This window comes from Dasypus novemcinctus, chromosome 22 (assembly GCF_030445035.2).
Source record: "Dasypus novemcinctus isolate mDasNov1 chromosome 22, mDasNov1.1.hap2, whole genome shotgun sequence".
Taxonomy (NCBI): Eukaryota; Metazoa; Chordata; class Mammalia; order Cingulata; family Dasypodidae; genus Dasypus; species Dasypus novemcinctus.
Window position 1 is genome coordinate 50,588,269 of NC_080694.1, and position 17,589 is coordinate 50,605,857.

At 41.0% G+C, this 17,589-nt stretch overlaps 1 protein-coding gene across 3 annotated transcripts in view; it reads right to left on the reverse strand.

The window, feature by feature from the left end:
• The window catches only part of DEK (DEK proto-oncogene), a 33,740-nt gene extending 16,582 nt beyond the window's left edge, over positions 1–17,158 (reverse strand). Inside the window, exons 1-8 of one of the 3 annotated variants that reach the window (XM_058285288.2) lie at positions 17,012–17,148; positions 16,530–16,689; positions 12,643–12,744; positions 12,295–12,404; positions 11,185–11,279; positions 10,244–10,364; positions 7,134–7,322; positions 2,105–2,776 (exon numbers count right to left, since the gene is read on the reverse strand). In XM_058285288.2, the coding sequence (XP_058141271.1) occupies positions 2,243–2,776; positions 7,134–7,322; positions 10,244–10,364; positions 11,185–11,279; positions 12,295–12,404; positions 12,643–12,744; positions 16,530–16,680 (1,302 nt within the window). In that variant the 5' untranslated portion in view covers positions 16,681–16,689; positions 17,012–17,148 and the 3' untranslated portion in view covers positions 2,105–2,242. Of the gene's footprint in view, positions 1–2,104; positions 2,777–7,133; positions 7,323–10,243; positions 10,365–11,184; positions 11,280–12,294; positions 12,405–12,642; positions 12,745–15,905; positions 16,452–16,529; positions 16,690–17,011 lie in introns of those variants that run through there. The other 2 variants (XM_058285290.2, XM_071210991.1) reach the window with 2 other exon arrangements.
• Between the last annotated feature and the right edge of the window lie 431 nt (positions 17,159–17,589).

A 17,589-nucleotide genomic window follows, 5' to 3' on the forward strand; every position in this document is an offset into this window, starting at 1 on the left:
TTTGAAGAGGATAGCCCTAAATTTGAAAGGATCTTTAGAGCAATGAAGAATACCTATGCTGGCCAGAGGGAAATTTGCCAGGGATAAAGAAAAGGTATTCTCAGTATAGAGTTCATTGGAACTGTATTTTAGAAAATCTGCCACTATCAGCCCCTGCAAAAAAATCCTTCAAATGAAACACTACAGGGAAGTGGACTTGGCCCAATGGTTAGGGCATCCGCCTACCACATGGGAGGTCCGCGGTTCAAACCCGTGTGGAGCTGGCCCATGCACAGTGCTGATGTGCGCAAGGAATGCCATGCCACGCAGGGATGTCCCTGTGTAGGGGAGCCCCACGCACAAGGAGTGCACCCTGTAAGAAGAGCCGCCTAGCACGAAACAGCGCAGCCTGCCCAGGAATGGCGCCGCACACTCGGAGAGCTGACACAACAAGATGATGCAACAAAAAGAAACACAGATTCCTGTGCCGCTGACGACAACAGAAGCGGACAAAGAAGATGACGCAGCAAATAGACACAGAGAACAGACAACCGGGGCTGGCGGGCGAGCAAGATGGAGAGATAAATAAATAAATCTTAAAAAACAAACAAACACTATAATAAAGCTTTTATACTATCTTATTTTATATACTTAATGTCTATAAAAGCATTTTTATGTGCTGCCCCATGGATCTTCATTTGACCTGGCAATGGGCCCTAAGTTATAGCACTGTAATAAGTAAGGCTTTGATTTGATGGGATAGTTCCAGCTGTGATCAGTATCTAGTAACAAGACGGTTACATAGCAGAATTTTATACACACACACACACACACACACAACACAGAGACTCCAGCTAACTCTACTTAGAACAATGGGCTAACAGTCTGGAAACAAGAAAATGAGTTAAAAATACCCTCACTTTTTATCCTGTACCTTGGTAATCAAAGGAAGACTGGATTTAGGAATCTCTATAGTGATAAAGGTCATGGTACTACTAACGGCCACAAGCAGCCATTAACTAACATTAATATATTACTTAATGCCAACCACTGTTCTAAGTGTTTTTAATATAGCAAGTCATTTAATACAACCCAATCAGACTGGGCTACTATTATCTCCATTTTATGGATAGGAAACTAAGGTAGAGTTTAAATAACTTGCCCATGGTTATACAGTGATAATCCAAGTAGAGCCAGGATTTGAACTCAAACAGGTTCCAAAGCCCATGCTCTATGAAAAATTATTTATTACCTGACAACTTTTTATGCTATAACTCTGCCCTTACAAAAGGTTTAGGAAGCACAGTGAATGGCACATAGTAGATAACTGAAAATCTGTTGAATGAGAAATACTATAACTTTAAGACCACCACTGTTATGTATATATATATAAACGAACATGTTTTGCTCCCAAATGTCCCTAAAAGGTTTTAACCAATCCATAAAACCTTAGTGCTTAGATTACTCATCGTCTGTAATGCCTAAAATGTATTAAGGTATTTATAAAGCACCCATTAGATTTATAAGTCTTTTTTAAGTTGTGAAGTATTTTATCCTTAGCTTTACAAGTCTTTATAGAACCTGACACTAAAACAAGCATGAATTTTAAATACCTCAAAACAAACAGAAACCAAACATACACATACAAAATCAGAAGTCCATCATACCTTTATTCCTTCTAATCTGATGGTGTTAAACTGGAGACCCCACTCCACCCCACCCCCTGCCATCTGGAAACGACTGGAGATATTTTGGATGGTCACAACTGGGAGGGGAGATGCTAATGGCATCTAGTGGGCAAAAATTCCACATGCTTAAGACAGCTCTCCCCCTAAAACAAAGAATTATCTGGCACAAAATGTCAAACTGACATAAATAAGACAAGGGAGATTGAGGCTGTTTCTGACGGGCCTCGCAGCAGGTGAGACTGACGGGAGAGTCACTCACGGAGACGGGTGATGGTGCAGATCTACTTTATTGCGAGAGTAAGGTTCTTATATATGGGCTTGCTTGCTATGATTGGTTATGTGGGTAAGGGGCGGCTCTGAGGCGGAGCGCAGGTTTAGGCAGGCAGAGTGCTGAGAGCAAATGGGGGCGTGTTGACCCACACCATCTGGCTGCGGCAGGAGACGGATTACTATCTCAAACTTTGGCGTCTGCAACACTAGCTAGCCATATCCTGGCTTGCTCTCCCTCAGTTCCCTCTCTGTTTTTATTTAAGGCAAGGATAGCTAAGGCTATTAATTTCTGCTTCTGGAGGACATTAGATTTGTGGTTTCTGATACATTTTACAATCAGGAATAAGGCAAAAATTATAAGTACAATGATAACGTATAGGGTTAGGGACGCGGGAGACAGCATAGAGGTTAATTTGTGGTACAATACGCTTAACAAGTTTGAGGAGAGAGATGGAATTGATATGTGCCTTAGAATGTCTATATTTTCCTGCAGCGAGGCGGTAAGGTTCCAAAAGGTAATATTGTAGGAAGTCACTAGCTGGAACCGCAAGGCTAGTCGTTGTTGCATGGTGTTGGTTACTGGGACTGGAGTAAGACACAGGTGGGAGAATGCATAGCGTCCATCGCAGATGGTGCTGGTGACTTGCCACAATGCAGCCGTGTCCTCGGCTATAAGGTCTATTTGCTGTTGAAGATTGAGGATTGCCGCATGAATTTGTAGGTTGATTTGGTTCTGCGTGGCGAGTGCGTGTTGAACGGTGGAGGAGATATTGTTGAGGGCTGCTACGGTTAGGCTTGTTTGTGTGAGAGAGACGGCTGCTGCTACGGCAGAGGCGAGGCTGAGAATGAAGATCGACATGAGTGCTGCTGTGATGCCAAAATCTCGTCGAGATCTAGTAAGGCTAAGTTCCTGTGAAGAGAATTGCTGAAAGACAGGAGCAACCCAAGTAGAGGAATTGATAGGAAGCCAAAGCATTTCGGGCTGCTGTATAAGATAGGCATAAGGATGGTTAGAGGCATTCTAGCAACTGGAGATGTTACAGGAGGGGTTGGAGAAATTGAGTGAGGGGCAGGTAAAGAAGGCAAATGGTGGTTTTACACAAGGAAAGGCAGGAGACGCTGAGAGGGTGTGGGTGGAATTAGGGTGAACATCGGCTTCCCATTTGCCGCTATTGTTGAATGACCATGTGCCGTTCCTTATAGTGCAGTGGGAGAGACAAAGGAAAGGGCGGAGATCAAGGCATTTGCCAAAGCTACCACACAATTGAGTACTAGTGAATATAGAGCGAATATGTTGCCGGGGATCTCGTTTGAAGTACTTTAATGAGTCGTTTTTAGAGCTTATGCTAGCTAGAGGTTCAATCCAAAGAGACCCTGAAGAGGAGCTGTTGGACAAGGCTTCAGGCCTAGAGGTGGGGAGGCAGGGATGCCAGGTAAAGTCAGAGAGTAGAGAAGATGTATTTACAAGAGGAGGGCATAAAGGTTGTGAGGGGTATGGGTCTTTTGCATAGGTGCAGTTGGAGTAGCTTTTCCACAGCCAAGTGCCGTTTAGAATGAAAAAGGTACCTGAGCAGTTTTCGTTTGATGAGTGGTGATTGAGGCCAGGGAAGAAGTCTCCCATAGGCGTACGAGTGAAGATTAGAAGATTGTTATAGAGAATATTTTCTGTGGTGATGTTGGAGGTATTGTTGTAGAAGAGAAGTAGGGCATCTTGGGGGGGTGTTAAGAAAGCATTGAAGAGGGTATATGTGATTTGGGTGTGAGGGTTACAAGGCAAAGAGATGTTACAGGTGGTGACAAATGTTTTTGGAAAATTGGGACTTTCCAGGGTGAGGAAAAGGAATCCCGGGGGGTTTTGGACAGCGCCCCATAGAAGGGTGGATTCTGAGTTTGGCACAAGGGAGAGTAAAAGGAGAAGAAGAGCGCGCAGGGTGAGCGGCTGTGTTTGAATTGCACGTGCTCTTTTGTAGAGATGGAGCATTTGCGTGAGTAATGGATCATCTGTGGTTGGATTGATGCTCATCTTGCTCATCTGGTACTGCACCGCTCTTAGTTCTCGCATCTGCAACACTTGCTAGCCATATCCTGGCTTGCTCTCCCTCAGGAGATTACCCTATTAATAGTGCAAGTTCTGTTATCTGAATGAAGGGGTACACACCAAAACAAAGTTGAGAGTTTACCCAAACACCATTAACAATAATAGGAACTTATCTCCTTGCACCCACTCTTCCTTGTTCACTTGATTAAAGATACACATTAAGAAGAGGATAAAATTAAGCCTAATTGCTTCAGCATCTCTCCTCTGGTCCTAAAGTTTCGCTTTGGAAACTAAATATTCTCAATTTTTCCAAGTACTCCAAAAGTTAAAAAAAAAAAGGCAATCAACCAACAGAATGGGAGAAAATATTTGCAAATCATTTATCTGATAAGGATCTACTATGCAAAATACATAACTCAATAACAAAAAAACAACCCAATTTAAAAATGGTTAAAGGACTTGAACAGATATTTCTCCAAAAATATACAAATGGCAATAAGCACATGAAAAGACACTCAACATCATTAGCCATCAGGGAACATAAATCAAAACCACAATGAGACACCACCTCATGCCCTCTAGAATGCTTATTACTAAAAAAATGGAAAATAAGCACTGGCAAGGATGCAGAGAAATAGGAACCCTTGTATATTTTTGGTGGGGTTGCAAAATGGTGTGGCTGCATGGAAAATAGTTTGATGGTTCCTCAAAAAGTTAAACATAGCGCTACCACATGACCCGCCTGTAATGATTAAGCTATTGTGTCAACTCGGCCAGGTAATTGTGCCCTGTTGTTTGGTCAAGCAAGCACTGGGCTAACTGTAATATAAGGGCATTCATGGACTTCAGTCACCATTGACTTTATTGCAGTGGTAAATCATAGATAGCTGGTTATAATTACACCAGTCAGGGAGATTGTCATCAGCAATGAGTGATGCTTAACCCAATCAGTTGAATGCCTTAAAAGGGGAAGTGATTCCAGCATTGAGAAAGAATTTCCCAGCTCATCTTTGGACAGCCAGCATCTCCCAAAACTCGTCAAGAACCTTCACTGGACTTTCACTGCAGCCTCTGGTTGCAGCCTGCCTGCGGAACCTGGACTTGTGCATCCCCACGGCTGCGTGAGAGACTCTTACAGAACTGCATACTATTGACAGATCTCTTGTTGATTCTGCTTCCCTAGGGAACCCTGACTAATAAACCGGCCATCCCACTTCTAGGTATATACTCAAAAGAATTGAAAACAGGCACTCACACAGGTATTTGTACACTTATGTTCATAGCAGCATTATTCACAACAGCCAAAAACTGGAAGCAACCCAAGTGTCCACCAGCAGATGAAAGGATAAACAAAATATGGCATAGACATAAAATAGAATATTATTCAGAAGTAAAAAGGAATGAAATTCTGATATATACCATTACATGGAAGAATCTTGAAGACATCATGTTTAGTGAAGTTAAGACATAAGAATAGGTTATTTTATGATTTCACTTTTATGACATAGCTAGAAAATACAAATTGATGGAAGCTAGAGAATAGAATACCAGTTATCAGGGGTGAGCAAGAGGGGAGGGCAATGGGAAATTAAAGCATGATGGTTGTGCAGTTTTTGTTTGGGGTGACAGGAAAGTTCTGTAATGGATGATGGTAACAGAGGGTAGCACAACACTGTATGTGATTAAACCCACTGAATGGTAGGCTTCGGAGTGGTACAGATGTGAAAGTTTATATTGTTAATGCTTCCACAATTTTTAAAATAAAAAGAGAAACTACAGAGACAATGGTAATTTAATGTAATCCATGATTCTGGACTGTGTCTAACAATAAAAAAGGACAAAAGGACATTACTGGGACATAAGAAAAAACAGAGACTGTAAGCTTTATATCAATGTTAATTTTTTTGAACTTGCTAACTGCCCTTAAGATGGTTACATAAATGAATATCCTAACTCAGGAAAAATACATGAAAATATTAAGTGATCAAGGTATATGAAGTACATAACCTACTCTCAAAGGTTTAGAAAATAAAGATAGATGGACAGACAGAATAATGTGGAAAATGTTAAAATTGATGGCAGAATGTTAAAATTGGTGGATCTGGGTATCTCAAGGGATAGGGATATGTTGAGTTTTCTGTATGGGTTTTGTATTATTTTTGAACTGTCCTGAAAATCTGAAATTATTTGAAAATGAAGTTAAATTTTAAAAAAAGGAAAAAAATGACAGGTTTTCCTAGTGATACAAAATTTACCCACCAAGCAAACTTAAAGTGCTATTATTTTCATTAAATAATCCCCAGGAAAGAGGAAAAAAATGGTAGTCCTTAAACTCTACTTTTTACATAAAACAGAGTAAATGGTTCAAGGCAGTCATAAAGTATTAATATACAAGGAAAGACTCTCTAAAGACTTGGCTCCTATGTGTTCCTATTTAGGACACATAGACACCCCCACCCCGCACTAAAGGTACCCAGGTTGAGCTTCAACCCACTTCAAATCCAGTCTATGCCAACTTCACTCTTTTCCAGCTCTGCAGCAGTTTGACATTATTGATGAATTCCAAAAAGAAATACTGGATTATGTTTGTAAACAGATCTTTTCCTCTGGGCATAGTAGATTATACTGGATTCAGAGGCTTACTTGATTAAGTAATTATGTAAACCTCTTTTACCAGTAGGGCATGGCAAAGGACAGAGTTAGGGGTTTTTGATGTTAGAGTTTGATGCTGAAACCTTAAGCTAGAACCCCAGGAAGAAAGGAAGCCTGAACCCTCACAGCCGTTGACAGCCATCTTGCTTTGATACGTGAAAATAGACTTTGGTGAGGGAAGTAACTTATGCTTATGGCCTGGTGTCTGTAAACTCCTACCTCAAATAAATACTCTTTATAAAAACCAACCAATTTTTGGTATTTTGCATCAACACCACTTTGGCTGACTAATACAAACTCTCACGGCAATGAAATAAAAACTTCGTAAAGCCCCTGAAGGGAAAGAATGAGGTGTGTACTTAACTATTTTTGTAACTTCAGAAATAAAAAACCCAATACAGCACTATTGACAGATCCTAGAATAATTGTTTTCTACCTTACCTATTATACAGCAGAAAGTTTTCTTCCCGTGGAAAGAGAAAAAAAGACAGAATACAACACTTTACCTCCTCTTCGCTTTCTTTATCCTCATCGTCTGAAGACTCTGCCTTTTTTTTCTTTTCATCTTCATCACTACTGGACTCATCTGACAGAATTTCAGGACATTTGGTTCGCTTAGCTTTCCGTGCCATTCCAGAACTGTTCCGTTCCTTTTTGCTGCCTTTGCTAGAGGTTTTTTTGGATTTTGGCAAGGGCTGAGCAAGATAAAAGTTAAAAAGGTAACACCAATGAGGTTATTAAATTTCCAAGTCAAAACAAATGGGATTTTATTGCCTTTTAAAAATTCCTGTATTCTTAAACAAATTTTAGATTACATAAAGTTACATCAAAAATATACGGGATTCTCACATACCCTGTCCCCCTACCCAAACAAATGTTTTTTTTGGTAACTAATTCTCAACTCAATTTGTTCTGGTTCCTTTCTCAAGAAATTATATTTACAAGCTTAGCAGCTTTACAGAGAATAATTCATCTTTAATGTGTCACATTAACCTAAAAATTTCCTCTACTAATACCCTTTAGTTAATATTTTAAATACCTAGAAAAAGACTTTTTACAATTATTGAGAAATATGTATTCTACAGTCTGACATGGGACTAGAAGTTTAACAACACCTGTGTTAAGCTCAGAGAGTTGTTTCTACTTTATCAAGACAATACTGAGTTAGAGTCATAATTTATTTCATTCCAATAAAGCACTAAAACTGTCACTGCCAGAGGTCTTTGCTTTAGGGGACTCTTCACTAAAGGCCTGGGAGCAACTACCCAAAAAAGAAAACAAAACCCCATCACCAATTACCATCTGAATCTGAGAATGAACTATATAGTGTAGAGTCACAGTACCTTCCGGGTTCCACTTTCAGCATACCAAGTTCATATTTGCCAATGTTTCTAAATACACTGTGAAGTTAAATTCTAAGAATGTTGGGTACGTTACTCATAAAAATCAACCAAGAACCAAAAAATAAGTGTATTGCTACTACTTTCATTATTTTACTATACTGTGCATATTTTAAAAGCACAGTAGATGACTTGAGGAAAATGATTATATTAACCAATAAATCTAATTTTTAAATGCAGTTTTAGATTATTTCTAAATTCTGAATTTGAAAACCATAAAATAAATTTCCATAGTTGAAGGATCTGGAAAGATATATATAAGGAATTACTATTACTTATTTCTGAGATTATGAGTATCTTTTATGTTGTTTAAATCTTGCCAACTGTATTTTATTTTTTGTAATAAGCAGAAACATTAATGGAAAAATGCATAATATAATCTTACATTCAATTCTATAAATGTTCGTGGTAACTTTAGGGACATGTCTCAAAAATGAACAAAGTTAGCCTGTCACTTCAAGGAAAATAACTGGTAACATCTATTGCTAATGAAAAATTTTGAGATTTCAAGAGGAAATTAGAATTCTGAAAAATTCATATCCACCACTATGAACCTGGCAGCTTCCCAAGAGCTGAAGATTTTTCTGATGAGGCAGTAGTTATATTAATGAATGTGCTTAATGAAATGTCTCAACATTTGAAGATCTGCATAATTCAGGGAACTAATATTTTCCAAATGGTGTTACATGGCCATATCAGGCACAGGAAAAAGATCCAAGTTCGTGGCATGGTTTCAGATATCACATTGTAACTAACCTTTAAGAAACTACCACTTGTTAAGCTTTGGTGCTATGTAAATCGAGAATACCCCCGATTATCTAAACGGGCTTTTTAAATATTCCTTCTTTTTCTAACTAACATACCTGTTAGGCTGGATTTCCTTCATATATTTTGAGCAAAATAATATTGCAATAGACTCAGTGCAGAAGCAAATGAGAATCGAGCTGTTTTCTCTTAAGCCAGTCATTAGAGAGATTTGTAAAAATAAAGCATGCCATTCTTTTAATTTTATGAAACTACAGTTATTTTTCACACAAAATATTACTTTTGTGAACATGTAATGGGCTTACTATTAAAATTTTCTCAGTTTTAATTTTGAATATAGAAAATATTGAGGCAACCCATATAAAAGAAGCTTTTGGGTTCCTCAATAATTTTTTAAGATGGGGTCCTGAAACTGTAAGAATTGAAAATCACCAATAAAAAGAAGAATACAACATACTCCTTATAACCTAGTCAACTTAGTAATCGTATTCTGGTAGTAAAAGCTGGAATAATAGTTCATCATTTCTCCTGCTCCAGCCAACTCAAAACACCAAAAAATCATCATATCCATTTGGGTCTGTGGTGCTTGACCAAAGTTAACATGTCAAATAGTCCTATCGGTCCTTGTCCAGCTAATGACCAGGACTAAAAGCAGGCAAACTCAAAGTCCCCAGATCGATTTTCTGTTTTCTCTTCTTTATGCTTTTTCCTCTGATGGGGTGGTGATCCTCTCAACTCCTAAGATCCTAGATCTCTTCACCCTTTCTTTCCTATCAAAATGAGGAATATGAAAAACCTTCCTGACAGACATGTAACAAGGTCATCCAAGTAAAACTTCAACAGATGTTTCAAGTCACTGATGTCATTTTTTACTATTAATTAGGGTGCACCTAATTTAAATTTTAAGAATAGGAAACTGTAAGGCCCTATTACTTCTCTATCTAGCTCGTAGGTTCTGTTGAGGATTCTGGAAACTCAATCTAGGAAACCTATAAGAGTCAGCTTTCTTTATGTCACTTTTTCATAACCTTACTCCAGGATCTAGAAAATATCCAGTTCTAATACAGCCCTTCCTTGTCTCTCCTGCCTTGATTAAGGGTGCACACCCTACCCCCACCACCTCCTCCTCAATCCCATCTATCTGTCCTTCTAGTGACTTCTAGATACATAAACCTCGATAGTTTGTATTTTCTGCTTCATGTGACATTAATTTAGTTAATAATCTCACTTTTCCTAATCTTTTATCACTTATAATTGATACGGGAGAACACATCTCTATGCCTCCTATGGTATCTCTATTATGAAATCATTGACGGTGTGTCAATGAAAGGCATATTCTTTGAACAAAGGGTATCTCTGAATGTTGACAGGAAAGCTGCTGCTACCACTAAATTATTCTTTCATAAAAAGAAAATGCAGAGAGGCTTAAATAATACAAAACTGATCCTCACTTTGCCAGAAGGCTTTGGATGCATTAAAAAATTCAAGATCCGCTTCACCAGTTCACTATTTACACCTGATCTTTCCAAATCAAGGACCTCACAGATACTCTTCAACATGGCATTTCTAAATCTGAAACATAAAATAGAAGCCAGGGTGATTACGTAGGAAAATTTATACGTATTCTCCACAACATAAAGGTAATCAAATCCAGTTTGCTCAGTTACATACATTTTAAAAAGCAAACAATGTTTCTCTGAATCTTAAAAACACTCCTAAATAATCTTGGCTAGTGTATCAAATACATCTAAATATGGCTATTAATAAATTGAAAACTTCATCTATCAATTAAAGTTTTAAAGGCAGTACAATAAACTAATTCACTTGAAATTAAGCAGGAGTTTCATAAAATTCATGAACTTGATCATTTTTCTAGTGATCCCTAATATGATAATATTCAATTAAGTAATAGTCAACCATCTCTATTAAAATTCTTAAACTACAAGAGATTTAATAAACGTAAGTTCTAAGATATCATCCTGCTTGCATTATGCTGAAGGATATTGCTTCATCAAACTGAGTCTCCTCAAATTAGTTTAAATGGTACCTACAAAGAGGGGATCAAGAATGGCTGACTGGAGACAGAAGTGGGAAGATTTTTTACTACATTCCCTTTTAGACCTTCTGAATTTTGAACTACATACATGATTTACATCTGTATGTCATTCTTCTGGAAAACAAATTACTATGATTAAAAGCTTTCAATAACCTTGAAACACAATATTTATTAGAATGCAATGCACATCGTAATAGTGATGAAGACAAAACAGACTGTGGCATTTAAAACAAAGAATTAGCAATCTACTGAAAATATTTGATCGACTGTATCTAAGTGTTTAAAAAAAATTAGAACACATTAACTAAAACATGGTTATTTATAAAAATAACTTACTTTTTCAACATTTCTTCCTTCTTTTTATACTGGACACTTCCTTTTTCAAATGGAAAGCCACTGAACTGACCCACATTCTTCTTTAATGAGGACACCTAAAAATGTTTTTCTTTTTATTAATACTATTACCCAGTAATATACAAAAAAAAAATTTCAAAGCCAACAACTCTATTTTCATATCTGTCTCTAAGTTACATATTTGTTTTTTCAAAACTGGAAAACATATCTGCTACTAATATATGTTAATATTATAAATGTCTACAAACAATTCTTTGATAATCACAATTTGAATATGAATGAATTTTCATCTGGAAATTTTTAGTGGTAATGGTAAAACCATAACTAAATATTATCTGACAATTCCAGGGGATGTGGAAAGTTACTACTTAAAAAAAATTCCTTTCCTAAGTAAGATGAATTGCTGTATTTCTTATTTTCGGAATTAGAAGGTCAGAGATTTCATGCTTTGAAAAATAAAGAATAGAGACCACACCAATAAATTAAAACCATTTACTAGTATGGGACTTGTATAAATTAGAGCGCTGTGAGGATCAAATGAGAGAGCATATATGAAAATAAATAATATGCTTCAGATGGTCTATTGTAACAATGTCAAACACTGCCTTGCCATGCACAACCAGAAGCAATTTCTTCAATCAAAACTATGTGGACTAATGAAGCAGTGTGTACAATTAAAAAACTCAGTAAATGAAACAGTGATTTACTTTAACAAATCCTGTGTCAAGGAATCATTACCTAATTTATCAGATATTTGATCAAAATGAGATACAACTGTATTGAATAATTTTTCTTAGTGGCCAGAACCAAAAACACTTTCTCCTAAAACAGGGAATGCTAAAATCATCACAATTTAGATTTCAAAATCTGAGATTTCAGTTTTGAATAAAAACAACTACAGTAGAAAGTACCCTGGATATTGTCTTAGTTGCGAAGTTGCTTAGTTGCCTTTTGACAAGTCATTAACAAGTATGTGTCTCAGTTTGCTCTCTTACATAGTGTAGAAATTACAGGACTAAAATTATGCTTCCATTGTAAAGCATTTAAATACATAAATGTGCTACTAGGTTAAAGGTATGGAAAAGGTCTCACAGTGCCTGGTCTGTTGTAAAGCAGTTTGTGTAGATTTCTGAGTTCATCAGTTTTCTTCTTACTCAGAAAGAAATGTATCCTTTCAATTTCACAAAGTTTTTGCCCTTTCCCTAGGAAAAAAGACAAGAGTAATTAAAGTTAAATATGCACTGCTTGTTAATACAAAGCTAATTTAAATGAGGATTATTGTTACACCATAATTTACATAATTTTTGCTCTAATAGGGCAAATTAAATAAAATTATACTATAAATACTACTTGTTACACAGTAAAAACCAAACACTGCTAACCATTTTATATATTTATACATTTTCACCTTAAAATAGAAGAAACATAGAACAAACTTACCTTGTGCAATTGTAAATGGTTCTCTTTGTAAAGAGGAGACTTGCATTGTCAACCTCTCCACTTTTTTCTTTTCTCTCTTGCCTTCCACAATGAGACTCTTTTCTAGAAAATAATTAATACTTCTTAACAAAAAGCTTAAAGAATATATTAGCTTTATTGAATAAATGTGTAATAAAAGATCCCTGAAACCTAATACTTAACTCTTCTCCTGGGCACTGTTTTGAGAAAAAAATGACAGAGATAAAACACTTGACAAGTTAATAGCACCACTGAAGTTTCTTTAGAGAAACGTTTTTTTAACCTGGCAACCTCACAGAGAATTCAGTTTAAAAGAAAAAAAAGGTGGCGGACTTGGCCCAGTGGTTAGGGTGTCCATCTACCACACGGAAGGTCTGCGGTTCAAACCCCGGGCCTCCTTGACCCGTGTGGAGCTGGCCCATGCACACGTGTAAGGAGTGCCCTGCCACGCAGGGGTGTCCCCGCCCCCCCCCCCCCCCCCCCGCAGTGGAGCCCCACGCGCAAGGAGTGCGCCCCGTAAGGAGAGCGGCCAAGCGCAAAAGAAAGCTCAGCCTGCCCAGGAATGGTGCCGCACACACGGAGAGCTGACACAAGATGATGATGCAACGAAAAGAAACACAGATTACTGTGCAGCTGACAACAACAGAAGTGGACAAAGAAGACGCTGCAAATAGACACAGAGAACAGACAACCGGGGCGGGGGGGAAGGGGAGAGAAATAAACAAATTTTAAAAAATCTTAAAAAAAAAAAAAATTTTTTTTTCTTCCAGAAAACGAACTTTTATCCAACTACAATTATTGCTATGGAAGTTCATGTACTTTGTATTTGTGAAAAATCACCTAGGTCCTCACTCAGCCTACTTTCTGTTTAGACATTATTATACATTGTGGTTCACAGTTTGCTGTACATCAGAAACAGCAAGTTGAGAAAGACTGTAAAAAGAGATTCAAAAAGATATAGAGAATAAATAGCAATAATTTAGTAAACTGACAGGAGACAAAAACGAGGACATGAAGGCAGAGCAGCCCAGAGGCACTGTGGACAGGGCAAAATTTTACACATCTACAGTTACTGCAATCAACCGGGAGGACATTACTTTGTGATTTATTAAATGATGTGCAAAAGGATAGTCATAAATCCTTCTGGAAATGTTAGTCTGTTTAGACAGCTTAAAAAAATACAAGCTGGGAAATATGCATCATACACTTAAAACCTTAAACATGAAGCTTGATTTATCTAAAATCATTTGCCTACTGACTGAAATAAAGTCAAATAAGAGGACACTATATATTGTTGGAGGTCCTTCCATTCAATCAAGTGAATGATGACCGTTTTGTACAAAGCTGTATGAGATACTAAGTGAGGATGAAGGAACCCCGTACATCTCTTGAAAGAGATCATATCTACTAAGAGAGGTGAGACATAATATGATATGCCAATGTAGAAGATGACAAAACATCTTTAGAAAGACACAAATGAAAGTTCTGAGGGTTGAGGAGGGAGTGATTATTTTTGGGTTAGGGAAAGAGGACCAAGACATGGGAGCTGGCTTTTAAGAGCGGTAAGATTCAGAAATGTAAGGACTTGCACAGAAAGAACAAGCTGAAAGGGATTCCAGCAGGGATATTCTGGCAATCGTGAACAGAATGAAGAGGAAGCACTCTAAACCAACCCTTTCTCCAGTACCTTTCCCTGAGTGACATGAACCATTTCGTTGCCTTTGTGTACCATCTATAAGCCAAGGCTTCCCAGTCTAAATCCAGGCCGAAGTTTCTCCTGCTCCAAAACAACTGACAAATACCACTGGCTGCCAACTGGACACCTCTTCATGTTCTACAGGCACCTACACTCAACACATGCAAAAAAAGTAATAATCATTTCCAAACTAGCTCAAAGCCACACATCCTCTTCTTTAGCAAATGGTAATACCATGCACCCAGCTGCCTAAGACAGAAACCCTGGAGTCCTGTTTGACTATACAATCTCTCTCACCTCTTCCGCCCCTCCACCACAAAACCACTGTCAAGTTTGGTCATTCCCGCCCGGTGTTCGACACAGACTTTTTTTTTTAAGATTTATTTTTTATTTATCTCTCCCCGCCCCCCCCCCCCCAAGTTGTCTGCTCTCTGTGTCAATTTGCTGTGTGTTCTTCTGTGACTGCTTCTATCCTCATCCGCGGCACGGGAACCTGTGTCTCTTTTTGTTGCATCATCTTGTTGTGTCTGCTCTCCGTGTGTGCAGCGCCATTCTTGGGCAGGTTGTACTTTCTTTCACGCTGGGCAGTTCTCCTTACGGGCGCACTCCTTGCACATAGGGCTCCCCTATGAGGGGGACACCCCTGCGTGGCACGGCACTCCTTGCGTGCATCAGCACTGCGCATGGGCCAGCTCCACTCCAGTCAGGAGGCCCGGGGTTTGAACCTTGGACCTCCCATATACGTGGTAGGCGGACGCCCCATCCATTGGGCCAAGTCCGCTTCCGGACACAGACTTTTCATTTCACTGTCTTCTACGATTTCTCAGTAGTGAGTTAATAAGTAAAACAAGGTAGGGTAAGTAGAATAAAAACCTTCAAAATTTCAGTTGTCCCACAAACACCTCAAATGAAATAGAATAATAATAAACTAGAACTATGAAACCGAGGATAGTTTTTAAATAAAATGATAATGTTAAAAAACCCACAACTTAGTCATCTAGAACAAATATGGGATTCTCTGGACTATTACTGAGAGTCCCCTAGGCATTACTGTGTTGGGTATATAGTATTTTTGCATGACATCTATGTTGTTTTCCTAGTATGAAGAAAACTCATCTTTGTGATAATCCCAACCTTGGCCTAAAAGAATATATGACAAAGAAGTGGAAGAAAAAGTGCTGAGGAAGTCTTTGACTAGTCCCATTTCCCATTACTGTATTCCGAAAAACTGAAAAGTAATTTTTTTTGTTCCAAGCCTTTTGTACTTAAATATGGACACACTCCCTTCATAGAGCACATATCACTTTAAACGAAGACATACTTTATATTCTCAACTCAGGCTGTAGGTACAAAATGCAAATAACCATGCACTGGTTCAGGCAATGTTTAGGTTTGTAAGAAACTGACAATTAAACCTGGGTTTTGGAAGACAACATCTAACCTCTTCCAAGTTTAGCTGAGTTGTAGCCATGCACTAAATAAACCTAGACTGGATTACTATCATCAAAGATTGCTAAGATCTGTGATAGGGATTTTTAAATGGCAATACCTTCGAAGATGATACACCTCAAAGGCGCATCGCAGCATGCACCTGACAGCACCACTCCTTCCTTAACTCCGAGGCTTCTTCCGTTTCATGCCTCCAGCCAAAGAATCGTCTGAGTCTGCCTTGAGCCAGACTGAGTACCAAAACCGAAACAGCCCTGAACTTTCTCGATACAGCAAACAGCTTTCACCGGTATTTCACAGTGAAAGAGAACCCCTCCCAGACGCCAAGCATTTGCTCAAGCTCAGCAAATACGCAAGTATTTTTAACTCCAGGACGAGCATTAACAACGTCTTGAAGATGAACACGCACTGAATTTAAAAAGATCTGAGACTTAACAAACTTCCCGTCAAATGATTAAGGGGTAATGCCCGTCGACCGCCGGCCAAGGCGTCACCTGCACTTCCCAAGTACAAACACCGCTGCCAGACATAAAAACGGGGATTCGCCAACTTAATTCTCTGCTGTTGCACAAAAGAGAACAAAACAAAACCGTGCACACACTCCCGCCGCCCATCCGTCCACGTTAACGCCTCGAAGCGGAAAAAAGAGCAAGAAAACGGTCTTGTGCGGAGAAAACAACTTCATCTGCAGTGCCCGTCCCTCCAGACGCGACCTCCTGCCCACCTTTCTCCTCCTCCTCCTCCTCCTCCTCCTCCTCCTCGTCCTCGTCGTCCTCGTCACTTTCTTCTCCCCGGCCGCGCAGCTCGGGCTCCTTCTCGGAGGCGGGCTGCCCGGGGGTCCCCTCTCCCTCCGCAGCGGGCGCCGAGGACGACATGCCGGCGACCTGCGGGGCGGCGAGGGAGCGAGAAGCCTGGGTCCCGGCCCTGGCGGGGCGGGAAGGGCGCGCGGCCGCCGCGACCCCGCGGGCTCGTCCCAGGAGACGGAGCGCAGGGAAGCCTGGCCGCAAAGTTGCGTCCACACGCGCGGCCCAGCCGGGCCCCGGTCCCGCGCCGCCGCCCCGGGGAGTCCCGCGGCGGGAACCCCGCGCCGCCCGCCCGCGCCTCCCCGCGGCGCGCGGCCCCTCCCCCGCCTCAGGCCGCCGTCTCCCCCCCCGCCCGGCGGACGGGCGCCTCCCGGCCTCCCCTCCGCGGGCGCCGCGCCCTCACCGCGGGTCCCGGGCGCCGCGGGCCCGGCGCGCGACGGCACGAGGAGGCTGCGGGCGGCGCGGGCCGAGGGGAAGGCGCGCGGGCCGCTCTCGCGCGTGACGCTCGCGCCGCGCTCCCCGCCGCCCGGGATCAACAAGACTTTCAAAATGGCGGCGCGGGGAGGAAAGCGGGAAGGCGGCGGCCAATCAGGGCCGCGGGCTGGCGGCGGCGGGCGCGGGCGGGGAGGCGGGGCGGGCGCGGCGGGGCCCCGCGGGGCGGGCCGGGGGGGAGTCCCCGCGCGCGCGCGGGCTGGCGGGGACCGAGCGCTCCCGCTCCGGGGTCGGGGCGGGCTGGGGCGGCGCGGGGCGGCGCGGGGCGGGCGGGCGGCAGCGGGTCTGGGCGGGAACGCGGAGGGACGCCAGGGGGCGTCCGCGTTCCTGGTGCCCGCGGTTCTTTCCCGGAAAAGACGGTGGGCCGTGGTGGGCCGGGGCGGGCAGGTGCCGGGGGGCGCTGGAGAAGTTTCCAAGTCCTGTCAAGTTGGTACCTGCAGCTTTCCTCGGTGGTGGCGGACAATAGGCACGTGATCTTTTCAGTGTCCC